The 13343-nt window shown below is 50.1% G+C and overlaps 1 protein-coding gene across 1 annotated transcript; it reads left to right on the forward strand.

Annotated features, from left to right (window-relative positions):
• Positions 1–1981: 1981 nt before the first annotated feature.
• FKBP4 (FKBP prolyl isomerase 4) lies at positions 1982–10831 on the forward strand (the record flags this gene model as incomplete). The annotated part of the gene is made up of 10 exons (XM_080705678.1): positions 1982–2086; positions 3800–3944; positions 4358–4500; positions 5246–5366; positions 5589–5745; positions 6894–6984; positions 7082–7165; positions 7346–7531; positions 7958–8197; positions 10724–10831. 10 exons carry the CDS (start codon positions 1982–1984, stop codon positions 10829–10831), a joined length of 1380 nt encoding a protein of 459 aa, XP_080561804.1.
• Positions 10832–13343: the final 2512 nt, after the last annotated feature.

Genomic DNA, 13343 nt, shown 5'->3' on the forward strand with positions numbered 1-13343 from the left:
TTTTGCATCCCTTTCCAGTCAAATTTTATCAGAAAGGACTACAGTGAATTATCAAATTATGATGTTAAAATGTCATCTATAATAACTCCTGCATTTACCTACCTAGAAGAGATCATTATACACCACAAAGTGAGAATGGAAAAAATAAGTCAGTTAAGCGTGCACACCTGTAGTCCCGCTACTTAGGAGACTGAGACAGGAGGATCACAGTTTCTAGGTCAACTTCAGCAATTTAGCAAGGCCCAACAGCAACTTGATGAGAGATGAGACTGTGTTTCAAACTAAAAATTAAAATAGAGCTGGGGGTTTAGCTCAAAAGTAGAGGTTTCACTCTTTTCTCCCCTGCTTTTCTGAGATTCTGCCTCCATCATGAATGACACAGTAATGATCCAGACCAGGAAACTCATGACCAACCAGCTACTTCAGAGGAAACAAATGGTCATTGATATCCTTCACCCTGGGAGGGCAACAGTACCTGAGACGGAAATTTGGGGAAAATTAGTCAAAATGTACAACACCAGATGTCATCTTGGTATTTGGATTCAGGACCCATTTTTGGTGGTGGAAAGACAACTGGCTTTGGCATGATTTATGATTCCTTGGATTATGCCAATAAAAATGAACCCAAACATAGACTGGCAAGACATGACCTGTAAGAGAAAAAAAAAAAAAAAAAGACCTCAAGAGAACAGCGAAAGATCCTGAAATGACTTTATCTGCAGTGACTATGCAAATTTTTCACGAGGATTAATAAACTGTAAAAACTTGGAGGGAAAAAAAAAACCCAATATCACACACTTAAGAAAAAAAGTCTATTGTATTGGAATAAAAATGGACGGTGCCTATTTAATACCACTCACGTGGCTCTATGCCAAACTGGGTTTAAGTGCTGAACAAAGCTGGGACCCTATCTGGCTAGATCTTTTGGACAAACCATCATGGTTTGAATAATTGCAAAGTTTCTGTTTTCGTTGTACTGGGGATTGAACCCAGAGGCATTCTACCTTCGAGCTATACCCCCAGGGTCTCGCTAGGTTGAAGAGTCCCACTACTTGCTGAGGCTGTCCTCGAACCTACGATCCTTCCCTCTCAGTATTCCAAATCCAGGGATTTACAGGCGTGCGCCACCAAGCCTAGCAACTCCAAAGTTTTGACCCACCCTACTCATTGGGAACGCCACAGGCAGCCCATAAACACCTGGGAACCAGACACTGGGAACAAAGTATTTTTTTCCTATGAGCCTGTAGTATAAAGGAACGACTTTTTTCGTGAGTTGAAACCATTTTGCGTTTTGGGATTCGCCGAAAAGGCCGTTTTATGATGGCCGAGGAAGGTCCCTTGAATACGTGCCGCATTCAGGAGTGCATGGCTCACCCGGGCATTTCTTGCACATGGGCTGCTCCGGGCATTTTGAAGAGCTGGAGGCGGGACGCCCGGCCCCGGGAGAGGGGCTCGCCGCGATCCGGCAGGTCTGCGGGCGGCCGGGGCGGGGCGCCGGGCTGCCGAGCGCGGTCTGCGGCTCCAGAAGGATCTGGAAGAATCCTGCTAGGTCGGGTAGCAGGGCGGGGGAGGGCCTGGGGAGACCGCGGCGGATAAGAACGGTCCCCGGAGCGGGGGAGGGTCCCCTGAGGAAAGGGGACGCGGGCAGCCGACGGGAAGAATGTACTAGAAACGAAAAAAAAAAAAAAAAAAACTGCAGGAGCTGCCTCTGCACCAACAGCCCGAACCGGCTCCGCAGCCGGCCTCTCTAGAAAGTTCTCCGCCCCCGCCCCTCCGGGGCCCGGCCCCGCCCCCCGCGGGCGGGACCAATCGCGGCCCGCGCCGCCCGCCCGCCCCGCCCCGCCCCGCCCCTCGGAGGCCCGGCCGCGGCCAGAGGTGCGCGAGCCCGAGTCGAGCGCGGCCGCAGCCTGCGCCAGCCCGGCCCGCCGCCCAGCCCGCGAGCGCCGCGCAGCCCCCGGCCAACGGCGCGCCGGCGAGCGGGATGACCGCCGAGGAGATGAAGGCGGCCGAGAGCGGGGCGCCGTCGGCGCCGCTGCCCATCGAGGGCGTGGACATCAGCCCCAAGCAGGACGGGGGCGTGCTGAAGGTGAGGGGCCGGCTCGGCCGGCTGCGGGGAGCGCGGCCTCGGCGGACCCGGCGGCGGGCGGGCGGCCGCACGCGGGGAGAGGCGAGGTGCGGCCCGGCCCGCACGCCTGGCCCGAGGGGCAGGACCGCGGCGCCGGCCCGGGCGCCCCGTGCGGCCGAGAGGGGCGGGGCGCGAGCTGCATGCGGCCGCGCTGAGCTCGCCCACCCCGAGAGTTAAACATTAGCCGGGACGCGGAGCGCGCCCGGGCATTCCCTGGCCCCAGACCCCTTTGTGCTTCTCGTCTCCCGGGCGAGGAAGGTTCTGGCGCTCTCGGGGTGGGGGGCTTTCCAAACCTCGGGACCCTGCGAGGTCACCGGCTCGGCCATGCTGGGCCCCCTTCGTCGGTCCCGGGAAAGCTGGAGCGGTGCATGCCGGGAGCTGTAGTTCCCCCTCCCGCATCGCCCCCCGCGCCTCGCACAGTTGGGGCTCCGAGTGCGGGGCGGGGAGGAAGCGCTTTGCCTGAGAGCTGGCTCCTCCGTAACCGCCAGACCAGAAATAGCCGAAGGAGCGAGGGGCAGGGCATCTTGACCTGGGTCGCTGCCACTGGTGGTGGTTCAGAGCAGTTCTGCCGCCAGTCCTGGACGGCGAAATCCTCGCCCACGTTGCATGTTCTCTCCCGACCTTTGTTTCTCCTCCTGGCTTCTCACTGCTCTGCTCCACACGTGTGTGGTCTACGCAGAGCCCAAGACCTAAGGGAGCCTTCTCCTGAGCCAGAAGAGCTTCTGGCTTTGCCCAGACACTTGAGCCCCTGCTCCAACTCCTCTCCTGAGCAAAAAGGCTACCCGTTTTCTCTCCAGATTCCTGTTTTCTGCAAAGATATTCCAGGGAGGGTCATTTCCCCATTTTAGCCTCCACTGTTTGCCTTTTACACTTCCACTCCCTGAGGCCCATACGCTTTCTACCTTGGAAGCTTTTCCTTGAGGCTATCCATACACATTCACTAGTTGATCCATGGGGGTCGCCTTTCAAAAATGCTAAAGAAGAGAGGCGGGTGTGTGTATGTCCCAGGAAAATACCCTGGTTCTGAAATAAAAGGCTTACGAAGCCTGCAAGTTAGGGAAACACGTGTCCAAAGTCAGAGTCTAAGGCATGATCCAGAACCATGTGCACATCTGTAACTTGGCTTACCATTTCCCCATTGTGAACTATTGTCTTCATTCCCCGTACTCCTCTCAGTTTCTGTTCATACCAGACTAATGCAGTGACTGACCCCTGGCATTTAGGAGGAATGAGGAAATGTAGCATAAAGACTTTCCCCTTTGCTGCTGATCTGATAACCTTAACTTTTATTCAACCCTTTATTGGTTTAGTCTTCTAGCAACTCCAGAAGATAGGGATTGTCATCCAGCTGCTTTGTAGTCAAGGTCTGCAGAGTTTAGTGATGTATGTAGGACCATAAGCAAAACCTTGAACTTGGGTCTTTTGTCTCCAGTTTTTCAAACCGGGTCTTGCTTTACCTCAAAGGGGGTGGGGGTTAAACTGACTCATAGCCAAGCTACTAGTATCACAATCTTGAGGATTGGTCCCTTGAATCTGCTTACCAGGAGACAGGAGAGTAGACACTAAAGGATACGATTGTGTTGCTCTTAGAGGCTTGCAGACAGTTTGGGGACCTCTTTCTGTCCCCCTCCCCCATTCCTGGGGTATTTACTTTTTCAAACCCTTTCCTCCCAGGTCATCAAGCAAGAGGGTACAGGCACAGAGACGCCCATGATTGGGGACCGAGTCTTTGTCCACTACACTGGCTGGCTCTTAGATGGCACAAAGTTTGACTCCAGTCTGGACCACAAGGACAAGTTCTCCTTTGACCTGGGAAAAGGTAGGCGTGGTTAGTGGGTAGGATAGGCCTTGAGGTGGATAGACACCGTCGCAAGCAGAATCTGCTCTCAGACCCAAGCTCGAGGAGGAGTGTTTAATCAGTTCATTACTTGTTCTGTGTCTGTTTTCCTTCTACTGTTCTGCAGCTATATTGATTTAACTCCCCTTCTCATCAATTCTCAATTTTCAATGGTGGACTGTCTTGCTTCTTAGATTCCTTTATTCTAGGGTTGAATGATCTTTAGAGTTCTGAGACCTAGCAGCACTTGATGCAAGAAGCTTCTAGTGCTCTGGTTTCTTCTTAAATGGTGTCCAGCATCCTCCTGGGTGCAATACAGTAACTCTCTTTGGGGGTGTTGCTTGCGCCTAGAGGCAGAGCCCTGCTAAGGTGGTCCTGTTTGCATCTATCTGCAGGGGAGGTCATCAAGGCTTGGGATATTGCCATAGCAACCATGAAGGTGGGGGAGGTGTGCCGCATCACCTGCAAACCAGAATATGCCTATGGTTCAGCAGGCAGCCCTCCAAAGATCCCCCCCAACTCCACACTTGTGTTTGAGGTGAGTGTCCGGCCACAGATCCAGGCAAAGAGCCAGACCTTATCTCAGCCCAGTGCCTGGCTGCCCTCCAGCCCTTCCTGCCTCTTGGAAACAATGTAGCCAAGGCTGAGAGCCTGGCCTTAGGAGGAAAAATGGAGAGGGTAGCCGCCTCTACTGCTGCTAGAAAATGTCTAGTGACAGAGGCTTCAGGTTGGAAGGGAGACACCAAGCCCTTCCTGACTGGAAGCAGCGGGGTCAGGGCTGAGGCTTTCTTACTGAAAAAGAGTCAGGAGAGCAAAAGGTATGCACAGCTGTAAAGGACAGCACAGATTATTGGTACCCTAGGGCTCTGGAGGGGAGAGACACCTCCCCATAGGTCAAGGGGTTGAGAAAGGGCTTCCCTAAGGAGACAGAACTGATGCTGTTGAGTACAAAGGCGAGCCAGTCAGTGGGCATTGGAGAATATTCAGAAGAGAGCTGAGGGATGGCAGGTTGCTTCTGATGCCTGCCACATTGGGCTTTGCATATCCTTGTTAGGTGAAGCAGGATAACAAATGGATTGTGGTTCTAAGTCCATGTGGCTTCCCACCTCTGGCCAAGGGAGCTCAAGACCGCTCCTAAGAACAGAAGTACTGTACCGCTCTATCCAGTACCCAGTCCTGCTCTGGCAGTTAGTAAGGGACACTTCTGGGTGACAGAAGCTTTGTATTCACTGTGAATGCCTTAGCACAGGAAGGCATTGGTCACCCTGTGTCTCCTCCCACAGGTGGAATTGTTTGAGTTCAAGGGAAAGGACCTGACAGATGACGAAGATGGTGGAATCATCCGAAGAATACGGATTCGCGGTGAAGGCTATTCCCGGCCCAACGATGGCGCTATGGTGGATGGTGAGACAGTATACTCTGGGGGAGGAACGTCTGAGGTTTTGTTCCCAGTTCTGACACTTAGACCCTGGGTGGCTTTAGAGCCACTTCCTTTTTTCAAGCTTATTGCCTCATCCTTAAAATGGGGGGTAGCCCTACCCTGTCAGCATCCCACCAGGCCTAAAAACACAACAAGACATAGGAAGACTGATGGCTTCCATCTCCCGTGCCTCTCTTTCATGCCAGTCACACTGGAGGGGTATTATCAGGACCGGCTCTTCGACCAGCGGGAGCTCCACTTCGAGGTTGGTGAGGGGGAGAGTCTGGATCTGCCGTGTGGACTGGAGAAGGCCATTCAGCACATGGAGAAAGGAGAACATGCTGTTGTGTACCTCAAGCCCAGGTGAGGCCTAGGTGGTTTGAAAAGCAGGTAGCAAATCTGGATAACCATAGTGAGTTTTATGATTAACTGTGTCCTCTCCCCTTCATGTGTTCACTGCAGCTCCAGGAAGCCATACATAGACTGTTGTGATCTTTTTATTATATTTAGAAGTGTGGCCACAGTTGTCTGTTTCCTAAGATCAAAGCCCAATCTTTGTCTTTTCTTTGCCAACATCAAGTTTTTTGTCCCACATTAATTCATTCAATTATCAACTTCCCCATTTTACATTTTGAAACACAGGGTCTCTGCCGGGCGTGGTGGCGCACGCTTGTAATCCCTGCGCTTGGGAGGCAGAGACAGGAGGATCGCGCAGGTTCGAAGCCAGCCGCGTGTGCTGACTTAAGAGACCCTGTTTCCAAATAAAAATGTAAAAATAGGTCTGGGAGTGTAGCCCGGAGGTAGAAGGGCTTCCAGGAACCCCAGTACCACAAAAAAAAAAAAAGAAAAACCACACACACACACAGGTTCTTACTAAGTTGCTATGAGGGCCTTGCTAAGCTATTGAAGCTGGCCTCCAATATGTGATCCTCCTGTTTCAGCCTCCCAGATGCTTAAATTATATGCATGTGCCATCATTCCCAGCTTTTTAAAATTTTTATTAGTACTTGGGATTCTATGCCCGAGCTACACCCCCGTTTTTTTTGTTTTGTTTTGTTTGAAACAGGGTCTTGCTGAGGCTGGCCTTGAATGTGCCATCCTCCTGTCTCAGCCTTCCAAGTACCAGAAATACAGGCATATACCTCTATGCCCGGTTATTAACTTCATTTATCAAAATATAACCATTAGTAGGTTATATTTCCTACCTTCAGACACACTGCTGAAAGTTCTAGGGCTCAAAGACTAGTGGCATATCATTCCCACTTGCTAATAACTCATCCTTGAAGTATCACTTAAATTACCAGAAGTCTAGAGTTTTGAGAAGGTGTAGAAAACGCTAGGACCACCTGATTGTGTGAAGAGGTCAAGGAGAATTTTGCCAAATAGGAAACATTTGAACCAAATCAAAAGAGATAGAGGGGTACTTTCCAGGAAGTGAAGAGGATACCTTATTCAGCCTGGAGCAGGTAAAGGGCTGCTGAGATGACCCAAAGGCTTTTCTATTTGTACAGCTATGCTTTTGGTAGCATTGGGAAGGAAAAGTTTAAAATCCCACCAAATGCCGAGCTGAGATATGAAGTACACCTCAAGAGTTTTGAGAAGGTGAGTTTGCATAAATCCTGCTCTCCTGGAGTCAGATCTGCCCTGTTAGTGACCCTGGGGAAGCTAACCGCTTTGTCTCTCCCTTGTGGTGTGATAGGCCAAGGAGTCTTGGGAGATGAGTTCAGAGGAGAAGCTGGAACAGAGCTCCATAGTGAAGGAGCGGGGCACTGTGCACTTCAAGGTAAGTGACAGGCCCTTTGGGAGCCCTAGGAAAGGCTGTGCTGGGCTCACTCCTTGGTTCTCACCTAGTATTCCTGAGCCCCTTGGCCGTGCGGGAGCCTGGGGATGGGTGGGAATCTTGTCCATGGGTTTCTGATACCAACTGAACATGCCAGGCACCTGAGCCTCCCTCCTGTTATAGGAAGGCAAGTACAAGCAAGCTGTACTACAATACAAGAAGATTGTCTCCTGGCTGGAATACGAGTCCAGTTTTTCCAATGAGGAAATGCAGAAGGCACAGGCCCTTCGACTGGCCTCCCACCTCAACCTGGCCATGTGTCATCTGAAACTGCAGGCCTTCTCAGCTGCCATTGAAAGCTGTAACAAGGTGAGGTCCCTTCAGAGACCATGAGGCAGCACTGCAGCAGGCCTGGGCAAGCTCGGGCGTGTCTGGCAACCAGGGCAGGGATAGTGGGATGTGTCCGTGGGAGCTCTGCAGCCTTGGGCCCAGAGGCAGAGGGTGCCCGTAGCGAACACTTTGGCTTCGGTGGTGGGAGGCCGTTGGCACAGAAGTAGGAACAAGAACTGGATAATAACTGAAAAGAGTTTTCTCTCACCCTGGCTCTCCCTTCTTACTATGGAGAGGTCAGGAGTCTTTTCTTTCTTTTTTTCTGATGCAATCTTCCCTTTTCCTCAGACTAAATGAGTTCCTTCCTAAGCCTGGATCCTTATTTTGCTGAGGTGGCACCAGGCATGATAACGTGTTGCAGGACTTGAGGTCACGCTGTGTGTTGCCTTCTCTCTGTAACCTTAGGCCCTAGAACTGGACAGCAACAATGAGAAAGGCCTCTTCCGTCGGGGGGAGGCCCACCTTGCTGTGAATGACTTTGACCTGGCACGGGCTGACTTCCAGAAGGTCCTGCAGCTCTACCCGAGCAATAAAGCTGCTAAGGCCCAGCTGGCCGTGTGTCAGCAGCGGATCCGCAAGCAGCTTGCCAGGGAAAAGAAGCTCTACGCCAATATGTTTGAAAGACTGGCTGAGGAGGAGAGTAAGGTAAGGATAGGGGTGAGGAACAGCTGGAGTAGTGACAGGAAAGGGTATTTCCTGGGCCTCGGCTCAGTAGTTTTAGGCTCTTTATGCCTATGGCTATCTGTCAGTTCTAGAGACCAAAAGTTGCTTTTTCTCAGAGCCCATGGGTCCTCTCAATAATCACCTTTGTCAGTGGAACCCAGTGTACTTTTGTGAGAAGGTTGGTAACCCACCCACAAGCCCTATGGATCAGGACTTTCTGGGTGTAGTTCCCAATTTCTTTTCTCTTCTGTGCTTTTGAAAGGAGCCAAAGGCTTTGTATGGGGAAGTGTGGGAGTGGTGGTGCTAGGGATTGAACCCAGGACCTTGAGCATGCTGAAAGCCTCTGCCCTACCACTGAGCCTTGTGTGTACATAAATTCAATGTGCACAAAAGGATATGTAACAGAAAGTCTGCCCCTCCCCACAAGCAAGTGATCCTGCCAGTTCTTGTATTCCGCATACACAGGCAAACACAGTCATGTTGCTGTCAAGGCAACACATATTAATTCCCATACTGTAAACCAAACGCAGGAGCGTGTGCCCGTAATTCCAGTACTTTAGGGTCTGAGATGGGAAGGTTGCAGGTTCAAGGCCAGCCTCAGCAACTCAGCGAGACCATGTTTCAAAATAAAAAGGGTTAGGGATGTAGCTCAGAGGTAGAATGCCCCTGGATTCAATCCCCAGTGCCAAAAAAGAAAGTGAATGCTGTGTTTTTCTCTGCATAACCTGAGAGCTTTCATGTTGTTTTAGCTCATATAGTATTCTACTGTGGGTATTTCTTATTGTTTCAATGTTTTAAACCAGCACACTCCAGAAATACAGTGCAAAGCACAAACATTTGTTTTGCTATGCTCTCAACCTTTTTTTTTTTTTTTTTTTTGCGGGTCTGGGGGTGAAAGCCAAGGGCATTCGACCTCCGAGCTACACCCCCTGCCCTGTTTTTTTGGTGGTACTGGGGTTCCTGGAAGCCCTTCTACCTCTGGGCTACACTCCCAGACCTATTTTTACATTTTTATTTGGAAACAGGGTCTCCTAAGCCAATGCACACGTGGCTGGCTTCGAACCTGTGTGATCCTCCTGTCTCTGCCTCCCAAGCATGGGGATTACAAGCGCATGCCACCACGCCCGGCTTGACTTTATTTTTAATTCTCGAATTCTAGGTATTTAATAATACAAGGTACTTAAAATATTACAATGTATTTGTGGGGAGAGTTCTAGGGATTAAACCCAAGAAACATTCTGCCTCTGAATTCAAACTCACCCCCGCCTCTTTTGTGTGTGTGTGTGTGTGTGTGAGATACTAGGAATTGAACCCAGAGACATTCTGCCTCCAAGCTATACCCACAGCCCAATTTTAGCTAAGTTGCTGAGAGCCTTGCCAAGTTCCCTAGGCTGGTTTTGAACATGTGATCCTCCTGTCTCCGCCTCCTAAGTCCTGGGGTTATAATCATGCAACACCATGCCCAGTTCTACTTTTTATTTTGGGTTTTTGTGGTGGGGGGGGTACTGGGGGCGGAACCCAGAGGCTTTCTACCTCCGGGCTATACTCCCAGACCTATTTTATATTTTATTCGGAAACAGGGTCTAAGTTGCTGAGGGCCTCAGTAAGTAGCTGAGGCTGGCTTTGAACCTGTGTGATCCTCGTGTCTCAGCCTCCCAAGCGCAGGGACTACAAGCATGTGCCACTACGCCCGGCTTAAATTTTTATTTTGAAATAAGGTCTCACTGTATTGCTGAGTCTGCCCTCTGCCCTCAAACCTTTGATCCTCCCATCTCTGCCTTCCAAGTACTGGGATTACAGGTGAACCATGCCCAGCAACATGTCCGAGGATGGAGCCCAGGGCCATTCTAATTTTATTTTATTTTTATTTGATTGATTGATTGCAGTGCTGGGGATGGAACCCAGGGGCATTCTACTTCCGAACTGTACTTCCAGCCCTATTTTTTACTTCAAAACAAGGTCTCATTACATTGCAGAGAGCCTCATTAAGTAGCTGAGGCTGGCCCTGAACCTGCGATCCTCTTGCCTCAGCCTCCCAAGTACTGATATTACAAGCATGTACCCCAAGCCCAGCTCAGCGTGTTGGTACTGGGGGTGGAACCCAGGGACTATACTCCCAGACCTATTTTATAGTTTATTTGGAAACGGTCTCACTAAGTTGCTGAGATCCTCACTAAATAGCCGGGGCTGGCTTTGAACCTGTGCGATCCTCCTGTCTCAGCCTCCCAAGCACTGGGATTACACGTGTGTGCCACCACACCCGGCTTAACATGTCCTTTCTTAAAGTTGGTATTTGTGTGTTTTCTAGACCAAGTCCAAGAAATCCAGTTGACTTGAGCTAGACAAATATAGTAGGGGGGTGCCGTGCCAGATAAACACCTTGTTATCTCAGTTTGCACATGTGCAAGTTTAGGACAACTCTAGAGGAATTCTGTCCATGCAATCCTGTTAGTAAGTGTGTGGGTTCTGACATGTAATTCAGTCCCTTCTTTTCCCTCGTCCTTACAGGCCAAAGCAGAGGTCGCTGCGGGAGACCATCACACAGACACAGAGATGAAGGATGAGCAGAAGAACAGTGTGGCAGGGAGCCAGTCTCAGGTGGAGACAGAAGCCTAGCCTCTCCCCAGCCCTGTTCCTGCGGCTGCCTGCCTCCCCTGCTCCCGTCCCTACTTCACCCTGTTAGTTTTGTAAAAATCGAAGAATTTTGAGTGAATTAGACCTTTATTTTTCTATCTGGTTGGATGGTGGCTTTGGGGGGGGGGGTTAAGCCAAGGAGGGTTGAGGTGGGGATTTTAAGTGGTGTTACCCCCTTTCCCTTCCCCCATTACATGTGAACATGTCCATCCACACATATGCATCAGAATGTTAATTTATTTTGCTCTGTTTGTTAGGTCCATTTTGCAAATGGTGAAAGCAGTGAGTGGTGGGGACAGAGTCTGACAAAAACCAGGGTGGAGGGGGAGACTCCTGGGCAGCCGTTTTCCTCATCCTTTCCCTCTCCAGTCCATTTCCAAATATTTGGCCTCCATGCGGGTGCTAGGGGCATGGGAAAAACCACTGCTCTGCCCATTACCCTCTGGTCCCTTCCCAAGTGGTGTGACTGGTGTCTTCTGGTGTCATGACGACCGCCTTTACCCCACTTCTGATAGTCCCTCGCCTATCAGTCTCCCTTCTCAGCCAGGTTGTGTTCCCAACCCCCCTCAGCCTCTTCTCTGCACGTTGCTGAAGGTCCAGGTGCGCCTCAAGTCCCATGCTTGAGCAATAAAGTGGAAACAACAAAACCTGGGTGTGAGGCAACCCTTTGTGTTCAGCGTTGGGGGGTGGGCGTGGTGGGTAGGCCAGCAGGGGCAGAATGAAGGGGTCATCCTCCTAGTCAGCCCAGCATGTATAGCATGTAGCAGATACGGCTGTGGGATAGGGAGCAGCCCCACTGTGAGGTGTCTTAATTCTCATGCAGGCTGTGGCCAGGGCTATGCTATGACCTTGCTGTGGGTTCCCAGGATACCCTCCAAGCAGCAGCCTCTGGTTACTGCCACTGGTTTTCTTCAACATTTAGGAGGAAAGTGTAAACATCTAGAAGACTGGAACCATGGATGTTTGAAATCAGATTGGTACTTTTACCTCACTCTTGTGTTTGTTTGTTTGATGAAATGGTCTCACTGAGTTGTGAAGAGCCTCACTAAGTAGCTGAGGCCATTCGCAAACCCCAGTCCTACGGTCTCTGCCTACCAAATGCTGGGATTACAAGTGCACACCACCCTGCCCAGCACTCTTGTGCTTTCTTAACAAGGTACAAAAACTAGTGTAGAACATTGGTCACGCCCAGCTTTCTTAGTCTTAGTCTTGTGCTTCTTTTTTATACTTTGACCCTTGACTCCTATGCATCTTGGGGCCCTAAAAGCAGCCCTAGGGTACATACCATGCCAACCCACCTCTGCACAATCCTAGTTGGGGGCCAGAGTTGTCTACCTGTGCACTCATCCTCTCTCCTGTGCAGGCTGGCCAGTCCTTCCCAAACAGTAATAGGGCAGTCAACCTGCCTGTACAATTCTAGAAGAAATTTTACCATACTTGATATTGTAGAAGATGGATTTCTGTGTGGAAAATATTCCACTAGGTCCTATAGTATGGCTGATGCTGGAGCCAAGACTAAAATTTGGGTGTTGAGGTCTCCCTGGATCCTACTTGCACTCTTGACAGGTTTAAGGCACTGTCCTAACCACGGTGTGGTGGTGCAGACTTGTAATCTAAGTACTTTGGGAGGCTGACGTAATAAAAAGGGTTGAGTGTATCTTGGAGGTAAAATGTTCCTAGATTCAATCACCACACCACATACACACAAAAAAGGCAATACTTTGCTTAGGGTTTATGTCAAGTTTCTTTTGGTATTTCTAAAATTAGACTCTTGTCCTGCAGATGATAATTGGTAACTTGTCCAGCATCCTCCCCCATACTGGGGGCGGGCATGAACCACTGTGCCTGGCTTCCTAAGTATTCTCAATGTAACCCTAGCACACTGTACCAAGATTCCCATGTGGGTTAGCAAAAGCATCCCATTTTACTGGTAAGGAAGCCAAAGATCAGAGGTTAGATGGAAAGATCTGCCTGGAAGGTAGACTATGAACTAATCCAAATTCTGTTCTGAGGTTCATGTAACTGGGCAAGTCTTTGGCCTCCTCATTTTTAAAAGTAGATGGACAAAAACCACTCCTAAGGTCCAAACCAGCTCTGGATGCTTCTGTAGGATTCCAGGGATTTAAATTTTTAACTGTCCTAGCTGAGCTTGATGGCACACGCTTGTAATCCCAGCATTCGGGAGGCTGAGACTGGAGAATTGCAGTTCGTGGACAGCCTCAGCTACTTAGGTTTTTTGCAACTCAAACCGTTTCAAAGAATAAAAAATAGGGCTGGGCGTGTAGCTCGAGGTAAAATGCCCCTGGGTTCCATCCCCAGTATTACAAAAAAAAAAAAAAATTCTTTATCCTTTTGCAGAACATGAGATATAGATAAGCCTTGGTTTATTGTACCATTAAAAACTGTCTTGTGAGAACTGGGCATGGTGGTACACGCTTGTAATCACAACATTTGGGAGGCTGAGACAGGAAGATCATGGTTTGTGGGCAGCCTC

The sequence above is a fragment of the Muscardinus avellanarius genome (assembly GCF_963383645.1).
Source record: "Muscardinus avellanarius genome assembly, chromosome: 11".
Classification (NCBI taxonomy): domain Eukaryota; kingdom Metazoa; phylum Chordata; class Mammalia; order Rodentia; family Gliridae; genus Muscardinus; species Muscardinus avellanarius.